Source organism: Sminthopsis crassicaudata, chromosome 2 (assembly GCF_048593235.1).
Source record: "Sminthopsis crassicaudata isolate SCR6 chromosome 2, ASM4859323v1, whole genome shotgun sequence".
NCBI lineage: Eukaryota > Metazoa > Chordata > Mammalia > Dasyuromorphia > Dasyuridae > Sminthopsis > Sminthopsis crassicaudata.
The window spans coordinates 577,380,820-577,396,811 of NC_133618.1; the positions used below are offsets into that span (position 1 = coordinate 577,380,820).

The 15,992-nt window shown below is 43.8% G+C and overlaps 2 protein-coding genes across 8 annotated transcripts in view; both read right to left on the reverse strand.

The window, feature by feature from the left end:
- The window catches only part of OGA (O-GlcNAcase), a 31,788-nt gene extending 30,279 nt beyond the window's left edge, over positions 1-1,509 (reverse strand). The window contains exon 1 of the mRNA XM_074295394.1: positions 1,163-1,509. Coding sequence (XP_074151495.1) covers positions 1,163-1,376 — 214 coding nt within the window. The 5' untranslated portion in view covers positions 1,377-1,509. The remainder of the gene's footprint in view (positions 1-1,162) is intronic.
- An 8,391-nt stretch (positions 1,510-9,900) lies between these two features.
- Positions 9,901-15,992, reverse strand: part of KCNIP2 (potassium voltage-gated channel interacting protein 2) — a 46,875-nt gene continuing 40,783 nt past the window's right edge. For 4 of the 7 annotated variants that reach the window (XM_074295402.1, XM_074295407.1, XM_074295404.1 and 1 more), the window contains 7 exons: positions 13,345-13,469; positions 12,977-13,046; positions 12,625-12,695; positions 12,403-12,510; positions 12,083-12,187; positions 11,801-11,863; positions 9,901-11,478 (listed from right to left, as the gene is read on the reverse strand). In XM_074295402.1, the coding sequence (XP_074151503.1) occupies positions 11,431-11,478; positions 11,801-11,863; positions 12,083-12,187; positions 12,403-12,510; positions 12,625-12,695; positions 12,977-13,046; positions 13,345-13,469 (590 nt within the window). In that variant the 3' untranslated portion in view covers positions 9,901-11,430. Of the gene's footprint in view, positions 11,479-11,800; positions 11,864-12,082; positions 12,188-12,402; positions 12,582-12,624; positions 12,696-12,976; positions 13,047-13,344; positions 13,470-15,992 lie in introns of all 7 variants that reach the window. The other 3 variants (XM_074295403.1, XM_074295405.1, XM_074295406.1) reach the window with 3 other exon arrangements.

Below are 15,992 nucleotides of genomic sequence, written 5' to 3' on the forward strand. Positions count from 1 at the left end.
AAAAGTCCCATACTGGCAAGGGATTCCTTTTCCAAGTTGGAAAATATTTTCCAACTTTATTTGGCTTTGAGCAGGTTACTAATAGGGATTTTTTTTTCTGACATACAAAAACATACTTGTTACATAACTTAAGCAATGATGGATGCTAACAAGACAAAGATCTGTTAAACTCTAGGTAGCTAAAATGTTTCAAAGACATACAGAGTGGGAGGGGAGGAGGTGAGAAAACATCTAACTCTTAGGCTTAGAAGGGAAGGGCAAGATTCCCAAATCAATTTAGATTATCCACAGAAGTAACATTTTTTTTGTCTGCTCTCATAACTAGTAAAGTTGTTGCTTTTTAAAACTACAGTAATCAACAAATATTTATTAAACTTTACAAAGTGCAAAGCATACAACTCTGTCAAGGAGCTTCTAGGTGCATTTCTAACTAACTCGCCCATGTTTTTCAATCTCCTTAATTCGTTAAAACTAATTTCTAATAACTGTGGGTAACATTTATAAAGGATTTAAAAGACTATGTAGCTCACTTGATCTTCCCAACTCTTCGAGGTAGATGCAAGACCTTCAATTTCTTAAGAATAAGGCTAGACCTTTCATATAGCACATGGGCAAAGGAACTAGGGAAGAATATCAAGATGTTTTCTAAACCGGCAGTATGGCCCTCAAAGGAATTTGGGAATGAAGGCAGCAGAACAAAACAACAAAGCAGATTTAAAAATACAGACGGGTGCAGCAGCTGCTTCCCCTTCGGCCTAGATTACAAAAGTGTTGGAGGGTCGGAGTCGGAATTTGGGGGAGGGGGGGAAGGGGCGGCAGGGAAAAAAAAAAAAACAAAAAAACACCGAAGAAATTGCAAGATTGCGCAGCAAGGGTTCCAGAATCAGAACCCGCCCTTTCCCTCTCCCAGCCCTCGCCAAAGGGCCAGCTAAGGTACTTGGAAAGATGCCCAAAACGGGTGCGGTCAGGCCGCCAGCGCAGGAAACATCAATTCCGCAGAGGAAAAAGAGGGACAAGGCTCCCCAGCTAATCCCCCCCCCCTTTCCAAAACCCAGTTTCTCCACAGGGCGGGGCCGAGGGCTATTTCTCCTCTCCCAATTCCCATCCTTTAGATAAAGGTTAGGGTTTCCCCCTTTAACCCAGTTCTAGGAGGGGCCCTCACCTTCCACCACACCACAGAGGAACCTCCGCGCTCCGCCCGATGCCGCCGAGGAGGCTGCAGTCCCGCCTCCTGCCCCAGCCTGGCTGCCCTCCCCGGGGGATGGGGCTGCAGCCGGCTCCAGCGGGCCCCCGGCGGTGGCAGCGGCGGTAGCGGGGTTGGGGGTGAGCTCGCTCTCCCGCTCCTCCAGTGCCGCTTGGCTGTCCTTCTGCACCATCCTCCTAGCCCCGGCCGCCGCCACCGCCGCAGTCACTGCGGGCCCTTCCCGGCCTTCGTCCGTCCTCCTGGTCGGTCTGACGGCCCAGAGGTTCGGATTGGACCTCGGAGCAGAGAGCGCGAGCGCCGCACCCGCTACGCCTTCCTTTCCCCTCCCCCTCTTCCTCCCTCGCCACCTCTCCACAGGGGCCCGAATGCCCGGATGAGAAGGCGGCGGTGCCCGGCGCGAGCCCTTTGTCAGCCGCCACCTGAGCCGGATCCGGGCAACCAGAGCCGGAATAGGGGGGCAAGCTAACTTTTTGTTCCCTGAAAATAGAGAGCCAACTTCTTTCCCTTCTCTTCTCTCCCAGTCACCCGCTGCTGTTGCTGCTGCTGCTGTTGCTGCTGCTGCCGCTGCCGCCGCCGCCGCCCTTCTACTACCCTTCCTCCTTCCGCCGCTTCTCCCCGGAGCCCCTAGTTAGCCTCAGCCGCTACCGCCCGCTTCCTGTTTATCCGCACTGCGCTTGCGCCCCAGACCGGCTCAGACCGGTCCTTTCTACCCTTCTCTCCCTCCCCGCCTCTGGGCCAAGCCACTGAGCCCAATTGGCGGGGGAGGGAAGCATTTAAGAAGCGGTAAGGATGGAAACTAAATAGAGCAATAACAGATCATTCCATTTGAGTTTCCCCCATAGAACCAAGCGAGCACTCTGGGACGAACCATTACATCACTAGAAGAAGGGGAGAATGGGAGGGGGAGAGGTGTTTATTTCTCCAGTGCGCAGGCGCGAAAGCTCAGCATCTGTTTCTTAAAGAAACAGGTGGACCTTCTCTCCCGGCTTTGACCTACTTTTCTACTGCCGCAGTTCTCTGACTAGATCCCTCTGGGTTTAGGCCTCTAGTTAACTTGGCTTCCGTAATTTAACTTTCCAGCCTTATTTCTCGCTGCTCCCTTACACATGCTCTCCTTCCGCCTAGAGCACGGATGGCGGGGCTTGTCTGGGCTTGGCCTTTTACTTGTCTATTTCCGTGTATGGAGATCATTGTTATTAACTACCGGCTGTTCTCTGTGGGGCCCCCAAAGTCCTGAGGCTAGTAAAACTTACCGCTGCTCTTAGTCTTCCGGGCACCGAGTATATAGCTCTTTAAAGGTAATTAGGCGCTTTTCTCACGCCCCTCTCCATTTTACAGGTAAGAAAACAACTCACCACCCCTTTGGGAAGAACCAAGAGCTAGGCCTAGAGCCGAACCGTGCTCTTAACAGGTCAGGCCGCCCTGCTCCGTTGGGTGGCCGCCACATCCTCCTCCTCTTCCCTCGCCTGAAAGTGGCCTCTTGCATGGTGGTGGTGGTGGCCACAATCCGTATACTGTGAGTACATGGAACTTCCCAGGAGAAATTCCTTGCGCTGATGCAGCTCCTGTTGTCTGGAAACGCTGGGAAGTTAATCCGCTTGGCCACTGTCTCCATCCTAGCCCAAGTTAGGAGCAGGGCCTTCTAGCCACCAGGTTACTTACCCTGTCTGTACTACAAGTCGTACCCCACCCATTACACTGTAAGTTTCCTGGCTTGTCCTTTTGTCGTCATTTTTAGTCTTTGAATCTTAAGACAAAGCCTAACTCAAGGCATTTAGAATGCTTGGATTGAATTGAGCCTCCAGTTAAACAAGTATGGCCTGAAAAGTTCAGCCTGGATATAAGGTCTACATGTTTTTCTGCTCCCATGATCACTTACGGAACCACCTTCTACCACCATCTCTCAGCACCCTCTCCAGAGGGATAAATCCTATGCAGAATCCTTTATCTGCCAGTCCTCCCTCCTCAAAAAACACCTACCTGTCTCAGGGCATTCCCCTCCACTCAACTTCTGCCCAGATACAATAGAACTTCCGTATACGCGTTGATGCTCCCTCGAACTGCTTGAATTATCTCAGAAGAAATGTGAGATGCACCACATTAGAGCATGCACCCCAAATGTTCACAGGGACTATGGCCGAGAGCTGCAAGCTCATATTGGTTGGATCAGCCATAGTTGTATATAAACTTTTGGGAGTCAGGAACATAGATCCTTGTGGGGTTTTCAGATGTCTTCTGAGTTCCTTAGGGACTCTTTTCTAACACTTTGTCTATCTTAGGTTTCTGGCGGGGAAGGGTGGAGATTTGTCCACTTTTTTCCACCAATAACAACCAGTAACTTGTGTTTGTTGGAACATACACCCCCCTAGATGTTGCTTCTGCTTTCTGTTTCCTTCCTTTAGTATGAGTCTGTGACCAGTGGTCCTAAGAGATGGGCAGTAACTTGTGAATTAAAGAATATACTGAGCTCCTGGGATCCTATAGGAAATGATTTCTAGAAGGATACGCTGTTCAGAGAATAGTATCATTTCCAGGAGAATCCTGGGGCTGAAAGCCATACCTGGATGGACAGGAAATCTGTTTCTTGTGGGTTTCTTAGCCAGTTCAGGTCAGAGGTAAATTTTAATTATCTTCCAACCTATCTGACCTGGTAACTAGATGTCCCACAAAGATCTGTCCTGGTCCCTCTTTTTTTCTCTATATTATTTCACTTGGTGACCTCATCAGCTCTTATGAATTAAAATATCACTATGCTGATCATTCCCCAAAATATAGAGGCCTAACTTCTCTGATGACCTCCAGTCTTGCATCTCCAACTGCCTTTTGCCTCAAATCGGATTTTTTTCCCCCTGAGGCAATTGGGGTTAAGTGACTTGCCGAGGGTCACACAGCTAAGTAGTATTAAGTGTCTGAGGCAAGATTTGAACTCAGGTCCTCCTGACTTCAGGACTGATACTAAATCCATTCACTGCACCACCTAGCTGCAGCAACAGTTTTTAAATATTCAAAAGTGATGTTGCTTTATGATTACATAATTATCAGCTTGCACACTCTTATAGCTGAACCCTCCAAAAGAGTTAACAATAATAGTACCATTCAATACTATATGATGTGTCTGCAAATTTTAAATTCATTAGATTTTATAAGTCAATCCATAGGTACAACTTAGCTTAAAACATATTTATCAACTCAACAAAAAATCCTATCTTTAACTGAACTCCTTTGTGAGCCTCAGCCAAGAATATCTGTGCACTTGACATTCAAAGATCACCCACACTAGAAAATTTTCTAGTGACATAACATTTTTTACTCAGAATTATTAAACAACACAATGAAATGTCTCTGACAGCTAGATGATGCAGTGGATAGAGTGTCAGGTCTGGTCGGAGGAAGTCTCATCTTCCAGAGTTCAAATCCAGCCTCTGACTTAATAGCCCTGTGACCCTAAGCAAGTCACTTAACTGTTTGCCTTAGTTTCCTCATCTGTAAAATGAGCTGGAGAAGCAAATGGCAAACCACTTTAGTATTTTTGCCAAGAAAACCTCAATTGGGATTCTGAAGAGTTAAATAGGACTGAACAATAAAAATTGGAAAGGTAACAATTAAACCAAAGCAGTTTACTTCACAGAAAACTAGTAAATTTAAATGGGAAATGCCTACATTTCACCTCCTACATTTGCTTAATCCTTTGCTTTTGAACATGTTGCAGCATGTTTGTTAATGAAATGTTGTAATGAGGGCAATGTTTTCTCTCCCCAGTATTCCACAGATAAGTTACATGAAACTATTAAGAAAATTTTCCCCATTATTTAATAAATGATGCTAGAATAAATTTAAAAAAAACCAATCATCTTCCAGGATGATAAAGGTATAGAGAATTGCCTTTTTTAACCAACTCAATTGAATGCTAAGCCTAATCAAATTTTTAAAGAAATAGAAAAGTATGGTAGGATTGTGGGTAGGATTGTGACTAAACACAGAAAATATAGTAATATATGAATCTACTTAATCTATATAATTCCTTTATTAGGATTGATAAACTTTTTTTTTTTGATAAAATTTTTAAACAGCCAATCATGATTAAAGTTGTCTGGTTGATGAAACCAATTTAGTTCTGTAGAGTTCTGGTGCTTGTAAAATAAAAAAAAATCTCATAAAGAGACATCTCTATTTTATAATAAGGCAGTGGACACTATTATTCATTAGTGATTTTTAAAATGATGCTGCCCTTTTTACTTCTTAGTGCTGGGGAATATAATTTTTGTTCAAGAGATATATATTTCTTGGGGTTTTGCAAGTATACCATTAGTATGTTCTCTCTTTATGATGCCTTTGATTTTGTTGCCATCTATAAAACAGAATGAATCCTGGAATCATACCAATCAGTCTTTTGGCCAAAGAATCCACTCCCTTTTCATTCTGTGGCTTACATATTTCTGAACAAAAATATCTTTGCCCTTCTCAACATCACCCATCATGAATTCAGTTTGGTTCATACGTGTGCAAACATGCATGTGCTAAGACTGTCTTCCAACTCCCACTTATTTTCTCCCATAGGCATCTTAAACTCAACATGTCCAAAACTGAACTCATTATCTTTTCCCTCAAGGAATCACCTCTTCCTAATTTCCTTATTATTGTTGAGGGTATTTCTCTATCCTCTCAGTTATGCAGGCTAACCACCCAAGTGTCATCACTTTGTGTGTGTCTCTTTCTGTTTTTTCTGCCTGTCTCTTTCTCCTTTGCCCAGCCCCCTATCAGTTATAGAGTCCTGTTGATATTATCTTCATAACATCTCTCCCTTATGCTCCCTTCTCTGCTTAGTCATTTCCATTCTTATTCCTTTCCCTTAATTGGGGCTTCTTGAACTGTGGGTAACATGTAGGTCTGATCATGTTATTCACTTGCTTAGTAAATTACAAGCTTCCCTATTACATTTAGGATAAAATACAAACTCCAGTGAAAGTCCTTCACAATCTGGCTCTAACTCTACTTTTCCATTACTTCCCTTACTCTTCAGTCCAGTCAAGTTGATTTTGTGACCATCACTTCTTTTCATATCTTTGCACAGGCTATCCCCTCATCTCTGGATATACTCTCTCCTATCTACCTCTCAAGTTTTAAAATTCTTTCAAAGCTCAGTTTGTCTCACCTCCTACATGAATCATTTCACAATCCTGCCAGTGTCAGTGCCTCTTCCTTCAAAATACCCTTGTACAAGTCTAGCCTGGTTGGGGGGTAGGAGGTTGTACACTTATAAGAGAACTAATCACTTTCTTATCTTTTTGTGTGTGGGGGTAACTCCTCTTTTCAGGCTTCACTTTCTCTTTGTCACCACCCACAGTTCTACACCTTTTGGGATTGAGAGGGTTCTTTAAACTTCCCTAAGGGAAAGCCTGGGGAAAGAAAAGTTGCTTGAAGCCATGGCTTCTGAGGGGCTGTTTTCTGCTCACTTACTAAATCTCCTATGAAAAAACTCTTAGTTCACCCTGTGTCCAGGATAGTTCAGATTCATTTACTTTCCTTTGCTTTAGGGGAGCTATAATAATACATATCAATAAAATATCTTTTGTTCAGCTGGAGTCCCCAGCACCAATTCCCATAAATTAAAGAACCTATTCCTGACTCTCCCTCTGGCCAATTTAATCCCTCAGTGAAATATATATGGACAATGAATGATATTTTAGAGAAACAATATACATTCTAGCAGTCACGGAAACTCAAGAGTCAGAAGTAACTTTAGTGGTCATTGAATCCTAATAACACCTAAATGTAAATACCCTTTTAAACATCCCTGATGTTATGAAGAATCCCACTGGAGTTGGGGAGGAACCCATCACTTCCCAGCTCTGATTGGTCAAAGGTTTTCCTTATATCAAGCCTATATTTGTCTCTATTTAATGTTCTTGTCTTGCACCTGGTTTTGTCCTTTGGGACTAAGAAGTGCAGGTCTAAATTCTCTTTTCAAAGTAAGAAATTTTGCAGACTATTGTAACAATCTTGCAGGATGGTCTTGGGACTTAAATATAAAAGCTCTTTGCAAACTTAAAAACTACATAAATACTAATTATTATTATGATTCCACATAATATCTTTTCAAATGTTTGAAAATGGCTATTCTGTCCCAAGTCTTTTCTTTTCCAGGCTAAATCCCAGCAGTTCCTTCATATGGTTCTCATATGACATTGATGTCCTTCTTCATTCTACTTGCCTTCCTTTGAATGGGCTCCAGTTTATCATATCCAGTTTATGTTTAGTTGGTGTCAAGAACCAAACATAATACTGCAGATATGGTCTGAAAAGGTCGGAGTGCATTGGTATTCTAATCTCCCCAGTCCTGGATGTTATGTCTCTCATAGGATCCAAAAATTGCATCAGTATGCTTGGTTGCCAAGTCAGCAGGGCTTTAGTCCACTCAAATCCCCAGATATTTTTCAGACAAACTGCTGTCTTGCTGTTCCTCACCCATCTTGTACTGGTGGAATTGATTTGAATGCAAGTGTAAATTTAAATATATTAATATCTAGTTCATTGTTCTAGGGTTGTCAAAATCTGAATCCTGACTCTTATCAATCAAGTGTTAGTTAATCCTCTTGGCTTTGGGTCATCTGCCAATAAAAATGGTAAAAAGAGAGCTAAATAGAGATCCCTAGGATTCTCCATTGGAAACTGCTTCCCAGGCAAAAACAAATGATTAGATTATTCTGTCTCTGCTTCCTCTTACTTCTCAGCCCTTTATAATCTTACCTTTCAACCTCATCATTCTTCTCCATATGGTTGCCCAGGCAGGATTTCTAAAACATAGAATGAAAATTCCCCTTTTCAAGAAGATCCAGAAGGTTCTCTATTATCTCTAAGATCAAATAAAAATTCTTCTGTTTGAGTATTTAAAGATTTTCAGTTTAGATTTACTTACCTTCCTGAGCTTATTAAACTTTACTCCCCTTCACAAATTCTCCATTTGTATATCAGTTCTGCTTGGTTTTTCAGTTCTCCTTATATAATATTCTATTTTAAGAAATACAATCTCCATGCTTTTGCCAAGGCTGTGCCCCAGTACTTGGAATGTACTCCCTCCCCATCCCTGCCTCTCAGAATCTCTAACCTTCTTTCAGAATTCATTTTCTCAAGTACAACCTTTTATTTTCAGCCTTTCCTAATCCCCCTAACTGTTGGAACTCCACCTCCCAACCAAATTTGTTTTTTGTGTGAAGATAAATTTTAATCTATATATCTTATATTAATGTACATATGTATACATTATACAATATGAGCTCCTTGACATAGAGGACTATTTACTTTTTATCTATTGCCCCTATACATACAAATGTCAGACTCAGAAGAGATGCTGGATAAATGTTTGTTGATTGATTGATTCAGTCAGTTCTGCATCCATTTCATTGACCTGCATCCATCTCATCATATCTAAACCAACAGCAGAAAATCTCTATAATCAAATGCTGTTTTAAAATTAAAGTAATCGCTATCTCTAACAAACATTCCCCCGATCTACCAGTTTAGTAAACTTAATAAAAACAAAGTGAGTCAGGCATGATGAAGTTAAGTCTCTCCTTGATGGAGGCATGTATGACTCTTGATCATTTCCTTTTTCACTAATCAGTACCATTAAATAAAAATTGGCCTAATTATCTGTACATGCCTTAATTATTCTGCTGCTGTAGAGGAGATAGAAGTATATTGTCTCCCTATGCTCCCCCCGGTTCTCCTCTCCAATCTCCCCTTTTACATTCTAACCTATCTCATAAATCCCAGGTCAAATGTTACCTCCTTAGTTTATCTATTATTGCTCTCCATCTCTCCCCCAACCTCACCCCTTAAGAAAATGGAAGAGGAAACACTTTGTACAGTTCATAAACATTTATCATGAGCTCTCTATTGGATCATAGCTATGTATAATATATCTACCCCTATCGGATTATAAACCCCATGAAGATAGGAAGCATGTACTATTTGAGTTTTCATTTCCTTCAGAGCATAGCAGAGCTTTGAACATAGTTCTATTTAATAAATGGTTGTTGAATTGAATTCAGATACATGCCATATTACCCTTACAATAGAGTCATAGATACATGTGAGAGAACACACATTCATATATACAATACATATCACACACACACACTCACTCACTTTTCCTCAGCCTGAAGTCAGGCTCTTTTCAATTTACCTTTGTTATTCTACATCCCCATCCCACTTTCTTCCAGTGAAGATGGAATAAACTTGAACCTTCAGCTACTGAACCCCGGAATGCATCTTGTCCACCAGGATTCCTGGGCTTCCCTACAAGACTCTTCATGTGAAGACAAAGTTTTCCTGTCTTTACAAAAGGGAAGCTGAGGAATGGAATTACAAAAGGCCTGGAAAGATGGTATAAACAAGACCTTATTGTAGCCTCCTCCAGGAGCTCAACCTGGATACTACATATACTCACTCTTCTATGTACCACCTTTCTTTGCCCAACCCCCTCCCAACAGAGTCCTCTGCTTCTCCCTTTTTGTACTTGCTCTACTCCCCCATTCAGATGGTTGTATATAAAGAAATGCACAATTATCTTAAAATAATAATCCAGCGAGCTAGTATTGGTGTGTATGTGTGCCCACCCACGTATCTCTAGGAGGATAAACTCAAGAAGGCAGTAGTGTTATAGGGAGGGAGACAGAGAAAAGGAGACAATGGGCTATGCATAGCCATTGTGTTTTATTGGATTCTCTGGGTTCCTTATTTTACAAAATATACACAAGAGTTGAAAATGCAAAGCAGTCACAACCAAGCCCTAGACAGAGGAGGTAGGAGACTATTACCCCCCATCCCCTCAGATCTCTGAGAAGGCAGAGCTACCCAGGACTAGTTGAGACACTAGGAGTGGAGCAGAGGCCCAGAGGGTAGAGACCTCTCTGGGACTGGGCTTGCAGAGCCCTCCCCATCCCCTATCAGAAGGGGGAATGGTGAGGAGTTGTGGGATGGGGCAATAAGAGTTCTCTATTGAGAACATCAGGGCTTCCCTGGCTTCTCAAAGAGAAAAGGAGAGGTGCAGAGCTGGGGGAAGAAGCAGCTGAGCTGTGCTGGAGAGGGCTTAGACAGGCAGTAGTAGTGAGGGCCCCATCTGATAGTGCTCCAGCAATATCCCCTGCATACACAGCATCTGGGCATCCTTAATGCTGTGATTGATGGTGCTCATTCTGGGATCTCAGATTCTGAAGGGCCTTCACTCTCTTCCCCAGTCTCTGGCACTTCCCCCTAGAACTTAGGGAATGGTCCCACTAGTTGGTCCTGCTAAAATGTGTAAAGCTGACAGGAGGAGAGGGTATATAAGAGGTGAAAGGACCTCAATGAACTCTGGCTTGGGGGCTATTCATTCCTAGGCCTTTTGCCATCTATAGCTCCCTCACCCCTACACCCACACCAATCATACACAATGAAACAGGGAGAAGAGAAAATACATGAGGGTTCCCAGGAGAAAATCAAGGCAGACAACACAAGTATCTGGAATCCCAGGCTCTTGTCCAAGGAGGCTCATCTTCTCATGCAGGTAGGTTATAGGACCTTGGTTTCCCACCTCTTCTTTCAGGAGGCAGGGATCAGAGCTCCTTTAAGAGCCAGATTATTCCCAATCATGTTCAGACTCAGAAGCTGAAAGCTAAGAGGCTTCTCTGGACTTATGTTTAACATCTACTACAGAGGAACTTGGACTAGTTTTGATTCTGGCCTATGGTCTAAGGTCCTCCTTGCTAGTAGGATTTCTTAGAAGTTCCTCTAAGAGTGCTCAGTGGGGAGGTCTCTGTGAGATTGGTTGGGTTGGGGAAGCACCATAGCAGGGGCATTCTTGGTTTCTACTGTATAGGTGGAATGGGAATGGGAGCAGCTTTACTTCTATATCAAACTCCAAGGTGGGGGCAATGGGTTCTCATCATATGGAGCACATAGGAGTCCTAGGCTGACTCTATGGGAGTGTTGGACACTCTCCAACACTATTTGAGGATTCTACCTTGTTTCCCAGTCCCCCACCACCCCCTTTTACCTCAGAACCCAGATACCACAAAGAGGTCACAGTGTCCTAGCAATCACTGTGGATTGCCTGGGCTCCTGCAAACATAGGATGATGGGAGGGGGAGTGTGGAGATAGACCTGGGAAGAGAAGAGTGAGGTCCATCTGAGCAGGGAGGCTCAGGAGCTTCCCCTAGCACATGACAACCCTTCTCCACATTGAGTTAGATGACGTTGTCGAAGAGCTGCATGGAACGCATGATGTTTTCATCCTAGTGGGAGAGAGTGAGACAGAAATATATTGAGTGAGAAACAAGATTACCATGGACTCATCATGGGACAAAGACATAGAGAGCCAGATAGGAGAAATGGAGTCAGCAATCAGATCCAGACAGGGAGAGACAGAAACTGGTGAGGGGATGGGAGGGTGAAGAAGCTTGTGTCCTTGTCCCACACTCTTCCCTCTTTTGCTCCTATCTAGAAAAAGGAGTTTGACCAACCCTGTACCTCCCCTTCAGGATCTCAACTGGAGATAAGTAGAATTACACCATCCCAGGGAGCCTGAGAGTTAAGAAAGGGGGATTAGGACTGTACCTTCTGGCAGGACTCAATGAACTCTTCAATGGTCACCACACCATCCTTGTTTCTGTCCATCTTCTGTAAGGATAAGTAAGCAGGGTCAGTGACAAGGTAGAGACATGAGGATGGGGGGGTAGGCAATGATATGGATATAGAATGTCATGTCAAAACTCTCTCCAATCTAGACTTGGTCCTCCCTTATCCCTCCACATCTGGGCTCTTTTACATTGATCCATGATACCTCATTCAACTCAATGCATTCAATCCCCTCCCATGCCTGTCACCTAACCCTTTCACCTGGAAGAAGCTCTCCACATGTTCCCTTGGTGCCTCTTCCCGAAGGGCAGGATATGTATACTTGCCCATCATGTCATAGATGGACTTCATGATGTCCAGCATTTCCTGGAGGAAATGAGAAATGGAAGGCTCATTCTCTAGTCTTTCCTCTCATTCCCTTTGATAATATGGGACAGTGTCCTCCCTTCTAGCCCTTTGCTCCTTGCTCCATTAAGAAGTCCCCCTTCTGCTCCCCTCAACTTTTTGATACTTCCACATTTCTTGTGCGTCTTTCATATTAATCCCTAACTTCCTAGTGATCTCTCTCCTGGTCCCCTTACCTCTTTGGTGATGAAGCCATCCTTGTTGAGGTCATATAGGTTAAAGGCCCAATTGAGCCTATCATCTATGGTTCCTCGAAGAATCACCGACAGACCAGCCACAAAATCCTGGGATGGGGGTGGGCAGAAAAGTCCAAGAGATCCTTTATCTCCCCAATCCAGATTCTGCCGTGAGCTCTCTGAATTTGGAACACCGGAATATTACCCTCGCCCTCACCTTACCTCGAAGCTGACAGAACCATCATGATTGGTGTCAAAGGCATTGAAGAGGAAGGTGGCATAAGTGCTGGAATCTGGGGGAGGGGTAATAAAGGATCCTGAGCACACTTCTCTGACAATGGCTTCCTCTACATTCTCTTTCCATGCCCCTCTGTGTGCTTCCATGACAGCATCAGACCTCTCTAGCCTCCCCAGCTCCCTCTAGATACCCACCTATCCAGAGTGCCACCTGCCCTAAAGGGTGTGCGGATCTTTGAGGATGAAGAGAATGGGAAAATGGAGAAAAAACCACCCACCTACCCCCAGCGACACCCAGAGGGTAGGAAGGGAGGTTTCTTGGTATTGGTGTTCTCACCTCCCTGAGGGAAGAACTGGGAGTAAATCTGCTTGAAATTCTCCTCGTTAACGATGCCGCTGGGGCACTCCTGGGACAAAGAGCAAAGGTTGAGGACCGCCTGGGAGGGGGTGGTCCGGACTCCACGTTCAGTCCCTCACGTCCGAAGGGCCTTCCCACTCCAGGCGGAAGGAGAGAAGAACCCGCAGCCTCCTCCCAGGACCTTCTGCCCTCAGTCATCCCTTTTAAGAGCTCAATTTCTCGAGTCTCAGCCCCGCCCATCCTAGCTCTCAAACCCGACCCTCTGCGCCCCAGCAGTAAACATGCTATTTCTTGGAGCCCCGCCTTCAGCCCGCTAGACCCCCGCCCCTGGCCTCGCCCACACTCACGTTCTTGAAGCCCCTGTACAGGACCTGCAGCTCCTTTCGGGTGAACTTGGTCTGTTCCTGCAGCTGGTCCAGCCCTTCGGGCCGGTGACACACAGTGGACAATTCAAACTCATCCTCTACGCTATCTGCAGAGGTTGGGGGGGACAGCGCCACCTCAGATCCGGGCTCCGACGCATCCGCCCAGTACCCTGCGAAGCCCCCCTCTCCCTAAATCTTCCCCCTTCCTTACCACGACGAATCTTCCCTTCTCTCCCTGGGAAGTGCCCAAGTCCCAGGGAAAGGGCTTTCTCCACACTCCACAAAAACACCCTCACCCGTAGGAAACAAAGGCTTAGAAAGGAGGAGCTACAGTCCCAGCCCGTTTCACACACCTACATCAACTTCTCATCTCCTATCGAATCTTCATCCCCTTCCCTGCTTCCCCTTTTTTCCCTTCTCCCTCTTCCTCATTATTCTAGTTCCATATTCATCTTATTTGTCATCAGCACCTCCCTCTACTACATCATCCCTAGCTCTCCTCATCCTCATTGCCTGTATTCACCTCTTCCCTCTCCACTATATTCACCTCAAGTTTAACATGTACAGAAATAATTGTTCTCACCTCCCACCTCTCTAAGCCTTTCCCTACTTTTTTCCAATTTCTCTTAAAGGCATCCTTCTAGTTCCCAAACCCAGAGGAATTCTAGATTCTTCACTCTCCCTCTCCTCCTATGTCCAATAATTTGTCAAGTCTTGTCCTGTAGGAATTCTCCATTCTCCATTCCATCTCCCCCATCTATCCCTGGATCCATTTCCACCAGTTAGCCTCTTTACCCTCACATGAACCAACAGCTTTAAAAACCAGAGCCCACTCTCCCTCCAGGCCCTCCCTAACACATTACAACTTCAGATCCAAGCTTTTATTCCCTTGTATATGGGTCCTGAGCCTCAAAGGATGTATCTCAACCTCTAGGACTTTTCTTTAAATACATTTTTTTTTTCAGCCTTCCCTTCAACTGCCCACTCCTAACCCTAGCAAGGATGGTAAATCAGGTACATCCCGAGAACTCTTCAAACAAAGACAAATGCATCAAACACACCTAACATATGACAGAGTTAAAAAATATACATTACACATAAGACTGGACACATGTTGCTAACAGCACAGCACACAGACAACACACCACAAACAAGCCTCATAGACATTCCATTAAAGATAAATACCAAATTGAGAAACACAACATATCATAGGATGCACATCTTTGCATGAGAGACAGGCAAACACACTGAACTCTTCATGTTTCTGTGCTGGTACAGTGCTTGGCACATCATCCTACAAAAGCTTGTTAACACACCAGGAACGACAAAACCACACAGTTAACCAGCACAGCATCTGGCTTTAAAAAATGCTTGTTGGTTTGTTTGATTATCATTCTATCTCACTACCTCCCCAACCAATGGTCTTTTCTTAATCTTCATCCTTCTGCAGCATTTGACACTATTAATTGTCCCTTCTTTCTGGTTTCTTTTTTCTCCCTCAGCCCCAAAGACAAGATATTTTCCCATTGTTCCTCTTTCTGGAACTATTCCTAATTCGTCTTCATCAAATTAGGCTCTTTTTCCCGACCCTTGTTCCTTGAAGATTTGTTATAGGCTCTATTCCCTTTTTTACTCTACATTCTCCATTCTGAAACCTCATTTACTTCTAAAACTCTGACTACCTCTATTATGCAGGTGACCCCTTAATCTATATCTCTAATTCTGGACTTTTTGGAGCTTCAGATCTTTAAAGTTAGATTCAAATATTTCCTCAAGAAGCTTTCTTCAATCCCCAGAAATTAAAGCCTTTCTCCTACCTCTATCCATTACCTTACATAGAACCTCTCCATTGTATCTGTCACATACTATTTTATATTGTATTTGTGTATATGCTATATCTTTCTATTAGATTATAGCACCTTGATAATAGAGAATAAGTTTTGTTTCATCACCTAATTCAATACTTTATGCATAGTAGTTGCTCAATTAATATTTGTTGGATTTGGATTTGACTTGAATCTGGATTAAGTGCTTTAGCATGAGGGAGTCGGTTTAAAAAAAAAAAGAAGAAGAAGAAAAAGAATTGGTATTAGCTGGGGAGATTAGATAGTGAATGACAGGCCTTCAAGAAGGAGAATGATTTCAATAAATGGAGGAGCGAGGCAAATAAGTATTTCGGGGATGGAGAGGCCTCTGCATATGTACAAAGATGGCAGAAGACAGTCCTAGTAGGGAAGATGAAGTGGCCAATGTGAGTGGCCATGGAGTGAATGAAAGGAAGTAGTATTGTGTTTAGCACTCCATAGGGTTGGATACTCCAGTCTAACCCTCTCTCTGCTGTGAAATAGGTGAGAAAGGGTTAAGTTGTTGCCAAATTGTGTTACAGTTTCCCACTAAGTTATAAGCTAAAGGAGGAGAGGTATAACATGTATTGTCTAATGGCTCCAGGGTCGAGCTCAATGCTCGATTGCAACAAATGCTTAATATTTGTTGAATTGAACCAGACACATATATACAAGAGGACATATCCAGAGGAACAAATACACATAGAGGACACATACACACACATGTGACTCTGATTGGCATTGGGGAATACAAAAATAAATGAAGCATGGTCCCTTCCCTTAAGG